General features: G+C 51.9%; 2 protein-coding genes across 2 annotated transcripts in view; one reads left to right on the top strand and one right to left on the bottom strand.

Annotated features, from left to right (window-relative positions):
• Window positions 1–108: 108 nt before the first annotated feature.
• On the top strand, window positions 109–4,059 carry LOC147415878 (uncharacterized). Its single transcript, XM_086463030.1, has 3 exons — window positions 109–127; window positions 1,308–3,535; window positions 3,988–4,059. The coding sequence occupies exons 1-3, from the start codon at window positions 109–111 to the stop codon at window positions 4,057–4,059; spliced, it is 2,319 nt and encodes a 772-aa protein (XP_086319156.1).
• Window positions 4,060–11,212: 7,153 nt separating this feature from the next.
• TNNI3K (TNNI3 interacting kinase) overlaps window positions 11,213–15,471 on the bottom strand; it is a 72,893-nt gene continuing 68,634 nt past the window's right edge. The window contains exon 25 of the mRNA XM_086462313.1: window positions 11,213–11,289. Coding sequence (XP_086318439.1) covers window positions 11,213–11,289 — 77 coding nt within the window. The remainder of the gene's footprint in view (window positions 11,290–15,471) is intronic.

Here is a 15,471-nt window from a genome sequence, read left to right as displayed (position 1 = left end):
CAGTTCCCTTTTGGCAAATGCTGCACAGGCAGTAAACTGCGCAGAATGGGAACTGCCAGCTAGTCAGACTTCAGGCCTGTAATCGGGTCAAAGTGAAATACATGCACCATGCCTAGCAAAGCCCTTGGTATTTCAGCAAGCCGGAGAACGTGCTGCCTGTATCTCTGCGTGAGGCGGCCAAGGGATGTCCTGGAGCGGAAAGCTTCTTGTCTTCAAGAGACAAGAGTCTCTTGCAGAGCTGAAACATCAGGATGATTCAAGCAGGTTGTGCACTGTTGCGCAGAGCCCTTTGTCAAGATCTTGGGTCCCAGGAGGAACCTTATAAATGCTCTCCTGGGACCTTCCCTGCTCAACTTCCCTTGCAGAGCAGATCTTACTGCTTCACCTGGGTGAAATGTGACAGCAAGGAAAAAGGTGTCGTGCTAAGCAAGTGCCTTTTGTACTGTAGACCAAAATGGTCTTTTAAAAGTTTTCTCACGTTTCTGTTCAGAGCTGTGTGGGTGCAGGGTACTGATGGGGTGAGAAGGATGGGTGTAAGCATAAAGTAGGAGGAACCAGAGGAGGAAGAAGAAGAAAAAAATAAAAACAAATTTTTTTTTTAAAAAAAGAAAAATAATGCGTACGAGGGCAAGTAGAAAGACAGGATCAATAGTGCAGAAGAAAACACTGTCATTTTCTAAAGAACAGGCACCTGCCACGTTTGTACAAAACAGCAGTGCAGCAGCACAGCCTGCTGGGGGTACCTGCCCAGGGACAGACCCTGGAACACCGAATTCAATGAGGGCATTGCTGTTAAATTCCCAGGGGGCAGGAATTGTCCCTGTATTATTCCCCTGGTGTAAGTACAGAACTCATGGGAAGCGATTACCCATTGTACTTGAACAGCTGAGTATTCTTCTTCCTGTGTGTGCATTTTTACGTGAGCAATTTACCACCTATTCCTGAATTTTTGAATGTGACTGTCAAGCTTATAGCTATTTCATACACACACCTGAGCTCCCTGTCAGGCAGGTTAGGCAGGGAGGGAGAAGTGGGCAGGGCAGGCAGGACTGTCAGAGTTGAAAGCTGGTCATGCATCAATATTTTTCCTTAAATTAGTTGTGTCAGATGCCAGAATGGTGGCACTAGAAACATGGTCAGAGCACAGGTGCGTGATGAGAAGCAGCGCAGCAAGTTTTCTTCTCATCACCATGCTGATGTCCCTTCGTTGCTTGGGAAAGACAGCATCTTTAATAATAACCCTGTAAAACTGCCTCAACACTAACACAGTTCTCAATGAAACTAATGTTTTGATTATTTCTTAATAGCACCAGATGGAGCTTTCTTGGCAGAAGGAACAAGAACACTTGACGTGCAGAAGGCAGCAGAACAAGTGGTACAAGAAGGGCAGATGGTAGGGGAGAGACAAGCACTTGAGGAGGAAGATTTTGTTGCTGAGGGAGGAGACGTTCTCACTGAAGAGGCAGGAGAAGAAATGGCACTGGCCGGAGATTTGCTCTCCATGGAAGACACAGTGGCTGTGCTGCAGGCAGAGGGTCAGCTTGTGGTGGAGGAATCCGCACCTGAGGAAAGCACCATGGCAGAAGAAGATCCCAAAGGAAAGGGGACAGGGAAGGGAACAGAGTCTGGCGCAGAGGTGGCACCTGGGGAGCAGGACGGTCTGACGGAGAGGGCAGAGAGCGAGACAGCACTGGGAGAGCAGGCACCTGGGGGAGAGGAGCTGGCAGGGGCACTGCTGGGCAAGGAGGCAGATGGAGCAGTGTCCGAGGGAGAGGAGGTGGCCAGGGAGGTCTCTGAGGGAGAAGAGGCTGTGGAGGAGGCCTCCGAGGCAAAGGAGGCTGTGGGAGCGACAGGGCCTCTGGTGAAGGAGGTGGTGGGTGAGACGGTGTCTGAGGCAGAGGAGGCCATGGAGGAGGGAGGTTTTGGAGGGAAGGGCATTGTGGTGGGTGCTGTGTCTGAAGGAGAGGAGGCTGTGGAGGATGCCAGCTTGGCAGAAGAAGAGTTTGCCGGGGTAGTTGGCCCTGAAGGAGAAGAATCTGTGGAGGAAGCCATTTCTGAAGGGGAGGAGGCTGTGGAGAAGCCCGGGGCTCTGCTGGAAACATCAGGGGATATGAATGTTTGCACAGGAGAAGCAATGCCTGGAGGAGAAGACTTTGTAAAGCCAAACGAGTTTTCCCAGCTGAAAGCATCAGGGGAAGAGTGGATGGAGACGGGAAAAGCTGCCATAGGAGCAGCGACATCTGAGACTGGCAAGGCATCAGATGTAGAAGGGAGCTCTCTCCTGAGAGCAGAGGATGCAGTGGAGTCGTCTGTGGAGCCTGGCAAAGGTCCCGTATTGAGAGTAGCACCTGGGTTAGAGGCACTGGTGGATGCTGGAGGGGATGCCGTAAGTGAAAGGTCATCTCAGTTGGAGGAGACCACAACAGCGGAGGAGGAGGAGGGCTCAGCAGAAGCACTTTTGAGTGGAAACCTATCTTTAGGCAGCAAGACAGAGAGTGCAATGGAAGAAAAACCTGATGGAGGGGTGATGGGAGCATCTGCGGAGACAGCCAGAGCAGCGTCAGGAGGTGGAGAAGAGGCCATGGGCGGAGCAGCAGGTCCAGGGGAGCTGGCAGCTGGGGTGGAGGGATGGCTGGTGTGTGCTGCAGCGAGAGGGAAGGAGAGGCCTCCCGACGAGGGGGTGGTGGGTGCAGCAGCGCTGCCTGCCCCGGGGCTGTCTGTGGGCAGGGCGGGGGAGGCAGGGGTGGTGGCCGTTGCGGTGGTGGGTGGCCATGCAGGGCGAGGGGCTCTGGCCGAGAGGGCAGCAGGGGAGCCGGCGCTGGTGCGGCAGGAGGTGGCAGTGGCAGGGGGTGGTGAGGTGGGTGACAAGGGGGTGACAGGAGCAGTGTGGAGGGCACAGAGCGGGATGGGGGTGGCAGTGGCAGAGGGGGTGTCAGCTGAGGGAAGGGGGACAGCTGGGGAGTCTGGGAGGGACAGAGAAAGGGCGGCTGATGGAGCCATGGCCTGCGGGCGAAGGGTAAACCAGGAGGCAGCACTGGAGTGCAAGGGAAGGGGGCCAGTGCCGGCAGGGGTCGAGGGCCAGGGTGAGGCGGAGTGGGAGTGGGGCACAGTGCGTCTCATGTCCCCATGGCATGGAGAACCGCGTGGAGCAGTGTCCCTCGGGGAGCAGCTGATGGCAGAAACCTCCCCCAGCACCCCTGCACACGGGGAAGGGGCAGTGGAGCTGAGGGGGCAAGGGTCCACAGGAGGCGAGGGGCTGTGCCCGGGCACCATGCCACAGCTGGCAGTTCCCGGGACGGGGGCAATAGGGGGCAAGGAGGGGCCACAGGAGGGGACAGAGCAGGTGGGAGTGACAGCCGAGGGGGAACAGCCAAGCCTTTGTGAAAATGCCAGAGAGGGAGAGGTAGAGAGTGTCCTGGAGAGTGGACGGAGTGCTCCGGGGGTCAGGGAGCAGGGGGAGGACAGTCCCGTCGGAGGAAGCCCAGACACCCTGGGAGCCGCTGATGCGGGCGAGAGGAGCTGCGGTCCCTGCGAGGTGAGTTCTGCGTGGTCGGCTGCTGCCCCCGCGCCTGGTCAAGTCCCCGGGCTGGTCCTTGCCGGGAGCAGAGGATGCACCTCTTCATCCCACTTCTCGTACTTTGCTTAAGTATCTGCTGCTGGTAACTGGGGTAAGGGATGATAAATCCTTTTGAGTGGCAGCTTCTGCATTCTTTCCTCTTCCTGAAATCTCGTTACAAATATCTTTGCTCTGGTGCTGGTGCTCGCAGCCCCTCCGGCTGCACGGAGCAGCTCCGGCCGCCCAGCCTGTGGCTTCTGACTGGTGCTGGTGGCAGCGTGGACCTCAGCAGCATGTGCTGGCTCTGATGCACCAGGTCAATGGCAGCACTTGTCTTCTCTGGTTGTAGGAAATCTGTTACAGTGGTATCTCAGTAGCCCAAAGTTAAGCACGTTTTCTGTAAAGCTCACGTTTTTCTCATTGTTTTGTAGGGTGCGGTAAACTCAGACGCAGTTGTCGTGCCCTTGGTCCAGCCCCAGGATGGGGAAGAAACTTTCCTCTAAGCTTTTTCTGCAGCTCCTTCAGTGCTGTGTCCTGTAACATTTACACAAATCGCTGTAGGTTTGTGCCGGCTGGGATGTTCACTCCTCTTCTCTTTTACTCCACGAGTACCACAACCATCTGTCACATTTTACTAGAGCAGCCTCTCAGTGTGCAGCAGACGACTGAAATAAGCCTGTATGTACCAGCCCAGGAAACAGCACTGCTTCGTAATTATGAAGACAATAATTGCAAGGATTGTTCCACAGCTGTCATGCTTGGTTTTCCCAAAACACAGAGAAATATTGGACTGGCTGAACCTCCCCTGCTCCCCAGGCACTACTTGCTTCTGCTGGCTGGCAGGAGGGAGGGCCGAGGGTAGAGGTGCTGTATGTGTTTCCGTAGGACGAGAAGCGTGTCTGTGTAGAGTGTCCATGTCTGACTGTCTCTGCCTGTGTACTGACGGTGTTCCACTGTGTGTCATTTGCCTTTCTGAACTGCAGATTCTTCACTGTGAACCTTCTCTCTCATTGGGGATCTAAGTTTGTTGCTGGCCATGCTTCAGGGCATTCTTGGGACTTTGAAATGTTGTTGAAAGTTGTTAAATCAGAACAATTCTGATGTGTATTTCTAAATGAATAAAGCCTGGCATTTTGCTTTTGCTGGCATCAGTCAGGAGTAACTCCCTTGGGTGCACAGGGACCATGCTGAAAGGGCAGGAGGGGTGGTCAGTGTCAAGCTGTCAAGCTGCAGACCTCTGCTGCCAGAGTCTCCCTTCCCGCTCTGCTGCACCGCCGAGGGCTCCCCGAGACGCAGCTGGGGCCGGTGCGGAGCAGCCTGGCAGGCGCTGCTTGGGGGGCTGCAGGATGCTCAACCCTGACACGGGGTGACTATACCTGTACTTTCAGATCGTGAAATGGAACTGAAATGAGCAGGATTTTGAGTGGCTTGTTACTGTAAGTTGCTTAAAATCAACATATACGGGATAGGAAATTTAAATGTGATCAGGTAATTCATGTTTGTTCACTCCTGTACTAAAGATGGTTGCATTTGATTTTCAGTCTGGGTACCAGGAAGTGCTTTGAAAGAGAAAAGTAGGCAGAAAAGACTAATAATAGCTTTACAGTCCTCAGCAGTTTAAATGAAAGCCTTGCATCAAGTGATCCCAAGTGGTGCAGTTGAAATGTTTGTTCTGTGCGAGATACGCGGTAGTTGCTTACAAAGCACGTATTTGACTGTTGGCCGTTCAACAACGGTCTTTTCCTTGTAACCAGGGAATGCACCTAAAATCAGAAGTGGCTTATTCACTGGACCAAGACATTTCCAGTATTGTTCAATATAAACAAAGTGCAGTAAATAGATAATCTGTGTTTACATACTTGCAGTTGAATACACCTAGTATGTGAAGTGTTCAGAATTTAAATTCATGCTAATGACCTTCTCCAGAGGTTTGTTTTTTCTGTATACATGTGCACACCTGCACATTTACTTGGGTCTATAAAAAAACCTGTACCATTCTGTGTAGTTCCTTGAATTTTTGCGAATGATTTCACTGTAAGAATAATAATTGCCAATCAAGTAGGGCCTGGTCTTCAGTATTTAGCTCTGCTTTCTAACTGAGTGACTGATGTTGGGTTGAATATTGGTGCTGCGAAAACCGTATCGTGCAGATACCTGTGGAAAGCAAACGCCTGCGGTTCGTGAGGGTGACTGTGCCGAAGCCACGTACAAATGTGCGCTCCCGCACGCGGGATGCAGTTCAAGTGTTACGTGAAGAAAGGCAGAGGGGGGAGTGCAGGGATTTGCCTTGGCACGGGTTCCCCAGAAGGGTCAGGCTCCAAAGCGTGGGCTGAATGCTGGGGGGGGTGATGCAGAGCAGGATGGGGGCTGCCTGGGGCAGGTGGTCCTTGGGGCTGGCACCATCGCTGGGGCAGTTTCTGCTCTCGGTGCAGCCTCTTGCCAGCCTCTGCTCCCAACGGGAGCGAGGGCTCTTTCCTGATGGGCAGAATCTTCCTTACAGAAACTGGCATTCAGAGCACGCTGAAGAGGAGTACTGGCAGTATGAGTCTGCAGCAGCAGCAGCAGCAGCAGCAGCAGACTTAACTAGGTGCACTTCAGCCTTTTAGAAAAGAAGGCAAGAGTTGGTTAACCAAGAGGCAGCTGAACTCCCAAGGCACTCCTGGGCTGCAGAAGACCTGGGGCATCAGGGAAGTCCCAGATGACAGTGCAGTAGTGATTGCAAGGAACTGGAGAGCCCTTACCCCATCCTGACAGCTCGCCCCCACCGTGTACCGGCGGCTGCCCCTGCTCACACTCTCGCCTGTTCCCGCGCGTGTTTTGCACGCTGGCAGCACCGCAGGCAGCTCGCTGGCATGGCACGGCACGGCACAGCTGTGGGTGGCGTGAGCCAGATTTGGGTCTGGGGCATTGCGTTACTGTTTGCATGCCTGGCTCCTTTAAGGCAACTGGTTTCTGAAGGGGTCGGAGGACTTGAACCAGATACGGAATCGAGTTGAATTTGGCAGTTTCAGCTTCAGAGAAGTGCTCTGCTGCTGCTGGTGTGGCTGTTAAGAATAAGGATGTACCGTCTGTATTTTCAAAGTATGGGTATACCTGTAATCTGAGCAGGTGGAATTTTGGTAAGAAACAAAACCACCAAAATGGATAATTTAATGGGTTTAGAAATGCTACCCATGTAATTTCTGCTCTCCTATCCATTGCTACTTAGTAATTGCCTTCAAAGTGGAAAAATGTAGGTGGCATTTAGGGAAGAACAAGATGCACACCAAAAGGAGACTAATTATTAAACTGAACATATGTGAGAAAAGCGAACTATCTGGCAGTGTTGCCCCTGGCAAAACTCATTTTCGGCTCAGCACAAAGGCGCTTTTTAACTCCCCAAACTGTCAAGTGTTCTCCAGCTCGTCGCTGGATGCTGATGGTTGTACCTCCAACGTGGGCTGCCCCAGGCCAGGGCTCTGCCGGCACAGACCTGCCGCACAGCCGGGCAGCACAGCCCCGCTGCCGAGGCACCAGGCTCGCTCCGGGTTGCGGTGCAAGCTCTTGTTTGGTTGGACAGCAGTCACTTTATATCACCTATTACCGATATGTTAAACAATTTGAAATATTGCCACAGCTGCCAGGCCCTGGCTCATCTTAAAAGCAGGGTAAGGATCCTGGGAGCATCTCATTCTTTATAAGTATTCCAGTGCTGGGCTCCTTGGGCTTCTCTGGGAATGGCACAAACTAGTTTTGTTCCTGCAAACACTTTAGAGGACCTTCTATTTGGTAATTGAATTTTTTCAGAGTTTTCATTTGTATTAATAACTGATCACTCCTATGAAACATGCTTTCCCCCTAAGCCTGATGTTTCTTCCATAGAGACCAATTAACTAAGACATTGTTTTCAAGGAGCTGGTAATTTCAATTACTAGTAAAATTATTTGCAAGCAGTTGGCCTTGTAAAGAGCTTTCTAAACTATAAAAATTTTGCCCTCAGAAGCTTTCTGATTTTTATTTTGTTGTTGTTTCTGCATGTCCACTTCCGACACTTTCAAGGACGTGCTCAGAGACCATCCCAAGCAGCTCAGGTATTGGTGACTACATGGGGGTATTAATGCAAATGAAGTCTGCTTTCCTTGCTCAATTTTCTGTTCTCTAATCCAGTTTAGTTTCTGGTTTTCAGGTACAGCTGCTGTGTTGATGAAGAGTCATTGCACGATTGCTTTAAGCAAGGGGAAAAGGCATAGGACAGAGGTATTGGTAAGAGAAAAATCCTGTTGAAAAGGAAACTTAGTGCTGGAACGGATTTTTCAGCTATGACAATTGACACTTTCTGCCCTGTTAATGCCTCATACACCGGCCAGTGCACAAACCAAGGAATGAGATCTGACCTCTGCCCACCCCTCCCTCAGCTGGTTCCCTACCTGTGCTTTGGTAGCTCCACCATATGAAACACCTGGTCAGTTAGAGAGCCAGGTAGAGCATTTTCATCAGCATCCCAAATGCACCTTCTGTCTGTGCTGCGCATCTTTCCTCCAAACATGCTGGTTTCCAGTGTTGCTTTTTCTTCTAGAAAGAATGCAGCATATGTCCTCCAGTTGCAAGGAAACCTGGATGTTGCTTTGCTATGGTTTGCAATGCGGACACGGGGTCGTTTCAGTGGAAGGACAACAGAATGGCCGAGTTCAATGTCTCGGTAACGCCGTGTCTGACCTGGAGGGTGCTAGCACCGAGGTCAGAAGTGTTTGTTAGCAATGAACTGGAATTTGCTCAGGGGACACCTCCTTCCCCCCCCGCCCCCGGCCCCCAGTGATTTATCCAAGTGGGCAGGATATGAATTTCTGTGCGCTTTATACTCTTCTGCTTTCAGGAACCAAAAATGGGAAATGATCAAGGAGGATGTTTTTAACCTGAACAAATTCTGGCTGTTTGTATTGAGTCATGCAGACGTGCCTGCCCCTCAGCTCGGATGCTGCGGGGTTACTGGCCTCCTTGTGCAGGGGTGTCTCCTCTCACACTGACTAATCCTGTTTCAAGCCTTAAGCTTCACAAATTCTGTAGCCATAATGGGAAATATTCCTGCCAGACAAGGCATTTGCAAAATAATAAAACTAATCATTGGTTTGAAAAGGTACCATGAGGATTGATGAACTTCTTTGATCTGTGGGAAAGACTGAAGCTTCCTCTTGCTCATCTTAATTAGAGCTTTTAGAGATTTGATATAGCATTGCCCATGTTGTGACACTGACTTATTGCTAAAGCTTTGCCAAGGTGGGTGAAGAGTTCTCTCTGGGTTTTCCAGAGGCCTGCTCAGAGCAAATGCTCATCGTCTCTGAAAGTTGTGGCAGTACCCAGGGAAGCGCAACAGGCTGCCAGCAGCTCCCTTCCAGTGGTGAGCAGTGTTTAGTCCCCTGAGGTGCTGGTCTGCAGCCAGGACGCTGTGCTGATGGTTTCTTTCTTTGCTGCATTGAATTCCTGTTTCACAACATTTAGGTGTTAAACAGAGGGCTCCCTGGTCACAAAAAACTGGCTCAGCCTCAGGGAGGAAGAGGCTGCCACGATGCATGTTGGTGGGATTCAGGTTCTGACGCTGAGTTGTGAGTATGGGAGTGTCAGAGCTCTCTGATTTGTGCTACGGAAAGGAAGAAGTGTGAGTCAGAGTGCGCCAAAAGCTCGGGCAGTGCCTTGCAAGGCCCCCTCGGTGTAAGGACGTGTTCCTCTTGGCAGGCTGGAAGAGGTGGTTCCATGGTGGCCGCTGCCGGCAGCGAGGGCAGAGGCTGGGGCCGTAGCAGGGACTGTGGGTGCTGGCAGTGGTGGGTCCCTCCTGGCCGTGCGCCGAGGCAGCTGCTCTCCTGCGCCCACCGGGGCGAAGCAGGGTGGGATGTCACCGAGTGGGATGCCACTAGGTGGGATGCTCACTGGGCAGGGTGCTCACCTGGCGAGGTGCTCACTGGGCAGCCGCTGGCGGCGGTGGGATGGTTTCCCAGCTGTACCTCTTATGGGGGTCCGGATTTCATCCAGGGTCCAACAAGTCCTCCCATGAGCTGCATCCCAGACCTTTCTGTGTGTGCATTGTAACACTTACATTAACCCAGCAGACTCTTTGTGTAAGCAAGCCTGCAACTGGGACACAAACCAAGCAGAGTAGGAAGAAACCGCCAGGTGGTACCAGGGGCTGACAGAAGAGCTGTGACCCTGGACATACAGCTTTATTTCCCTTTCTCCCCCATCGAATTTTTCAGCAAGTGAAAGAAAACAAAAGAAGAAAACCATCTCTGAACCTTGCTAAGTGAAACCTTCCCCATTTTTATTGCTTCAGGATTGTGAAATTAATGGCACACATGGAAGACGTGAGTCGGTAGAGCCTATCACGCATTTATAGTTCACGTGTATCGCACTGTACGGTGCCTCCTCGCAGAATTGGGTTCAGGGGTCATAGTTGTAAGAAACAAACATCCTAAATAACATCCGCAGAGCAACACACCAGCAATTGTGAACACTGATTTCTACACAGCCCGTAAGGCAGCTGGGGCTTTGAATACAGTTAAGGACTAATACTACAGCAGGATTGCCTGCAGCTAAATTTTGCTAATTGGAAAAAAGACCCCAGAAAATACCAGCATAATTAACTCTGTAACTGCTTCTAGAAGAAGAGTTCCAGTTCTCCTGCCTTACCTTTCTCCTTTTTTTTTTTTTTTTTTTTTTTTTAATTTCCAGTGATCAGAGTTGCTGTTGCAAAGGCCGTTTGCGGCACTTGGCACTGGATGGCACACTGCTGCAGTTTTGCTTTGAGTCAAAAATGCAGCTTTGCACTGTGTTAAGATTATTGTACGTGACACAATTTTACACAGTTTCCTTCTGGTTTAAAGTTTGTTTTGGAGTTCCTGTGTTGCTTTTTGTAAACAAATAACTGCATAAAAGCTTACCCTCTTTGGGAAAAACAATCATTCAAACCAAAACGAGAAAGTGGATAAGAAAACACAAAGGTCTGGAACAGCACAACCGAGCTGGCCACCTTTATCTCTTTGTTCTCAGCAAGCAGGAAAGCATCCAAAGGCCAGGGCTCTGCAGAGCTGCAGGCATGGGCTGCTGTGCTGGGGAGCTGTGTGAGCCCGTGATGCTGAAAATGAGACCCGGGGTCTGTCTGGGACCATGGGGAACTCAAAATCCAAAGCAGATCTGGTTCAGAAGCTGGGAGCAGGAACAACTTTGCCTCCACAGTGGGCTGGATGGTGGCGGGGAGTGACAGGCTGCTCCTCCCCTCGATGGGGACTGGGCTGGCAGCTCCCTGGCACCCACCAGTCAGGGAGGGGCTGATAGCCCCACGCCTTGGTGCAAGCCAAGCCAAGAACCTCTTGCCCTGGCACTCTGAAACTCTAACAGATGCGTTTTTGCTTTTGTCTCTTCACATCACTAATGCTCAAGACAGGAGTGCAGCATGCCTTGCGGACATTCACTTTGTTAAAGGTTAGATGCACACCACCAAAAGGCCCCAACCCTCAAGCAGGTTAGCGGAGAAAGCCTGTGACGGGGACATTTGCCATCAGCCGATACAGCCGGTCAGTTTAGGCCCCCGCGGTGGAACACACGGCGCCTGGGAGTTAGGCTGGTGCGGCGGGGCTGTTGCTGCGGGCGGATGGCGAGCCTCCCTGCAGGCGGAGGAGGGTTCATGTGTCAGCTGCTTTCTTCAAAGCTGCCGCTGCTGCTGCAGGAGTGGAACCTCATGGGACTCATGGGATCCGACACGTAGCCTGCAAGTTGCGGAGAGAAGGTCATATGCGGAGGAACGGGGCAGCGACTCTCCCCCTCCTCTCCCTGCTGTGACATTGTCAACAGAATAATGTGCATATCAGTTTGAGATAAATAGGCACAGATCGTGTTGACACCTTTTTGCTGGCTGCAAATCTCCATTCCGTATCATCTGCTGAGGAAACACTTAAGTAGGAGGTAAACAGACCTGTCATTCATGCAATGAATTCACAATAATCAGACACAAAGCAGCTTTGCTGACTGACATAAAAACGTGAATCTCCACATTTTAATAGCACAGTGGAAGTTTGCCATTAAAAAAAAGTAGCTTTTGCCCTTTCAACTAGAGCTTCAGAGGGCTCAGCATAAGCATTCTGGTAAGTGTTTTAAAAATATTTAAATTCTTGACACTACAGAACAGAAAGGAGCTGCTCTTGCCAGCACTGTGTTTGCAATGAGCTGCTCCAGCAATGCCAAAGAAACTGTTTCTCCCTTTCCATGGTGTCATTGGCCAGCTGCTCCCATGCTTCTTCTTTTACTGTGCTAACATTAAAAATCCAGCGGAGCCGACTCAAATTTCTTGATAACCGGGCATTGTAGGGAGACACTCAGATGCTCAGGAAACAGCAGAGGAACTGGGACACAAAAACTTTCTGGGGCATAGGGTAGGGTGGGAGAAGGGTTAGAAAACATTGCTAAGGCTCCTGCGTGCCAAATTCCTGTTGCCGAGCATAAAAGGCACACAGCTGCACCAAATTCAGACTCTGGTAATTACAACAGTACTGCCCGCGGCATCCCTAGGCTGTAATCCATAAGCAACGCTGGTTTATCTCCTGATTGTGACATCCAGGAAAGCTTTTCCTTAAGGGAGTCTCATTCACACCCTCAACACGCTGGGCCATAGTGCCGGGACGTGCCCTGAGCATCGGGAGGGGAAGGCAGGCTGTGCCATCGCTGACGCCGAAGCCACGGTGCGTCACCGTGTGTGTGAGGAACGCCGGTCTGTGATGGGGCTCGCTACAAGAGCAGGACGTGCTGTTGAGGACCTCTCCAGCGGCGGTGGCAGCAGGTAGCGCTGTGCCGCGGTACACTGGTGACGCTGCGTGGGAGACTGTCCGTCGCTCCATTGTCACGTCCATTCGCCTCACTGCTGCCGCAGAGTGGGGGGCCTCTGCTTTAGTCACTGCCTTCATGTTTCCAACCTCCTTGCCCATACGCTGTGTTGATTTTTTTCCTTGCCGTGCCTGTGAGTTTCATACCAGCCAGGATCAAGGTCAGGAGGGTGCTTGGCTTGGTTCGTGCCCCAGCGCCCCTTCTTGCTCGCCAGGGATGCATCGCTCCTGTTGGATGGTGCCCTTTCCAGGCGCAAGAGGGATGACGCTGGGCTGCGCCGCAGCCTGGGTTTGCACTGTGTGACCGCTTGCTGCGGGTGTGCACGTCCTCGTGTTGCAGGACAGCTTCTGTGCCCAAGCCTCGCCAGAGCCTTCTCTGCAGCTCGGAAACTTCGGCGACTGTTGCAGCAGCATCATGAGCTTGTCTGCCAGCATCCGAGGGCTGCAGTGGGCAAGGAGATGCCAAAGTTAAATTCTGTGTTTACACCAGTCTTAAATCTCAGAGGGCAGGCAGTTTCCTCTGGGCAGTGTGTGGCTGCCTCGTGTGATTTCACTGCTTTCAAGGCACTGTTCAACTCACAATTCGTGCAACTCCCTGTGAAAAGCAGGTGCTTTGCTTTCACTGAAGAAATCAGGGCTGCGTTTACTTGTAGCATTTCTCTTTCCAAACACACTCAATTAAGAGAATTGTTCACTATCACAACAGCTCTTGGAGGAATGGCAGCAGGGTGCTTTGGGGGCTTTTATTGAGAAAGGAAAACAGCGAATGTGTTCTCTACTGTTTACAGAGCGCAAGCACAAATGAGGATAATGGAAAACATCAGGCAAAAAACAAACAGAAAGAAAAAAGATCAAACTGGACATGAATGGGGAGAGACAGTGGTGAAATTGGTTTACGTGGCATAAACAAAGAGTGCAAATATTTGCAATCATTAGCCCAAGCACTCTAATGAAAAAGGGCTCAGGGCTTTCTGTCTGGGGTGTGCCGCTGTGCATTGCAATGGCTTGGTCGCTCTAACAGGGTCTCGCAGTCTGTGGTGGCTGGGCTGCAGCCTGCCATGGTGGGCCTCCAGCCCAGCTCTGTTTGGTCTTTGCAACAAGGGACTGCTGTTCCTGGAGAGGGAGTGCCTGGTGACACTGCAGGGCTCACCTTCGAGCTGCATAAGCCTGCTGCAATGAAGGATGTGGCAGGGAGCGGCATCTCCAGTCCTGTTGTGTCTAGCAGGCAGGATCTTCGCTCTCCTCTGTACCAGCCTGGCTTCTTCCATTGTTACCTGAGTTAGCACAGGGCTCAGCTTGACTGTGATCAAGCTGTGCTGCACCACGGTCCTGGTATCTTGACCAGCAGCGTGGGGGTCTGGCGGGGGCCACCTCCCTTCCTGCTGCATGCTTTTGTTCCCTTCTGTGGAAACATTGATTCAAGGAAGAGGAATATTTGAAAATAAATCTCGAGGTCTCATGAGCAGAGTCTGAAATCACTCCTTAGTCCCACAGCTGAAATGCAGCCATGGAGAGTCTCTTCTCCACCAGCCCTTCAATCCCTTCTGTCCCTTTTGAATGCAGACTTGAGAAACCCTCTCCAGTCTTGCCTGGATGGTCTTACTCTAGGAGTTCACTAAACATTTCTGTTTCATTCCTGTCTTCCTCCTCCTCAAGTTTTCCAGTTGCCAGGTACCTGATGGATGCCCTGAGGAACTGCTCTCTGTGGCTGTGGAACCCACACATAACAAGTAATAGCAAAGTTTCTGTTCTTTTTCCAGTTTCGAATGTCATTACCACACTACTCGTTATGACAGCAACACTGCTGTTAGTGTTGCTCTCAGGAAATATTTATATGACCAGGTTTTCTCTTTTTCTCACCCAGTGTGCTCAGTTCAGAGCAGGGAAGGGAGTGCAAGCATCCTGCTGAGGCCCAAGAAAACCAGCAAAGAAGATGAGCTTCTGCTATATGCTTCAGGCAGAACAAAATACTGAATTCTCCTGGTGACAGAACAGGTTGGAGAGTGGCAGAAAGGAAACAGATGCCAGGAGAGGAGTGGGAACGCCCCAGGGCAGGGGACAGCAGCAAAGGCTGAACAAGGACGGCAACACTGTGAAGCTGATGGATCCACTCAGCACGGTTTCCGTTTGAACATACAGAAAAACACACGTAAGCATAGAGCACACAGAAAAACGCATGTTTTCCTTGTACGTGCTCAGCAGGTGTGCCTCGGGGAACCAGAGGCTTTTCGCAGCACAGAACGCTCTGCTCGCAGCCAACCAGAAACCTTCCCCTGGGCCCTCCTGGGTGGCAGCCACCCTGCTGTACGCGTTGCCCTAGAACTCCGTGTTGTCCGCCAAAGCCCAGCCCCACTCTGGAAGATGTTGCTGCTGTCCTCCGCCATGCCAGCCTCGTGGCTCCTGCCATTTCTGTTTGCCCCCTTTGTCCGTCACATCCCAAAGTCTGATACTGGTGTTTATGAAGAAAACCTCACCCCGAGCAGGCGTGGCTGGCACAGGCAGTGCCAAAGCCTCGCTTTCTACCTGCTCTGCGGTGCGCTAGTCAGAGTCCGGTTTCGCATCTGGTGTCGCCAGCTGTGCCGCAGTGCTGGGGCAGGGTGATCCTCCGGCAGTGGTTTCAGAAAACACCTTCTTGCATTGCTGGTCTCCAAGGCTCCCTGGACTTCCACACCTGCCCGGGGGCGATGAGAGCCAGAACACCCGCGTGGCTCCGGGCAGACGGTGGAAGCATGGTCTGCGGGGCTGTCGTTGGGCAAAGGCAACCACGGACAGTGCTGAGGTTTGCTCAGCAAACGCAGCAGCCACGGAGGATGGGCCCTGGCCGTGTGTCAGCACTGAAAGAGGGAGGCAGCATCCTGTTGACATGGCCCCGGAGCAGCTCGGGACCTTCAGGCACAGATCAGCTGGTGCTGGTGGAAGGCGCAGCACTGTGGGGCAGCATCAGGAGGCTTTCCAGAGTCTCATGCTCCGTAGGTGTGGTCCCCCTTCAGTGCGGCTGCACAGAGAATTGCTGAGTGGGGATGTACTGCTGTTTCACACCTGAGCATCAAGCATGTACTAGCCCACAGCACG

Source organism: Leptosomus discolor, chromosome 3 (genome assembly GCF_034619465.1).
Source record: "Leptosomus discolor isolate bLepDis1 chromosome 3, bLepDis1.hap2, whole genome shotgun sequence".
In the NCBI taxonomy this organism is placed as follows: domain Eukaryota; kingdom Metazoa; phylum Chordata; class Aves; order Leptosomiformes; family Leptosomidae; genus Leptosomus; species Leptosomus discolor.
Note: the sequence above shows the minus strand (reverse complement) of the source record. Positions and strands in the feature narration are given on the sequence as shown.

Bases quoted from the DNA above. Each gene is read 5' to 3' on its own strand.
- LOC147415878 (XM_086463030.1), top strand. The intron at 3,536-3,987 runs GTGAGTTCTGCG...ATTGTTTTGTAG, and splicing joins GGAGCTGCGGTCCCTGCGAG to GGTGCGGTAAACTCAGACGC.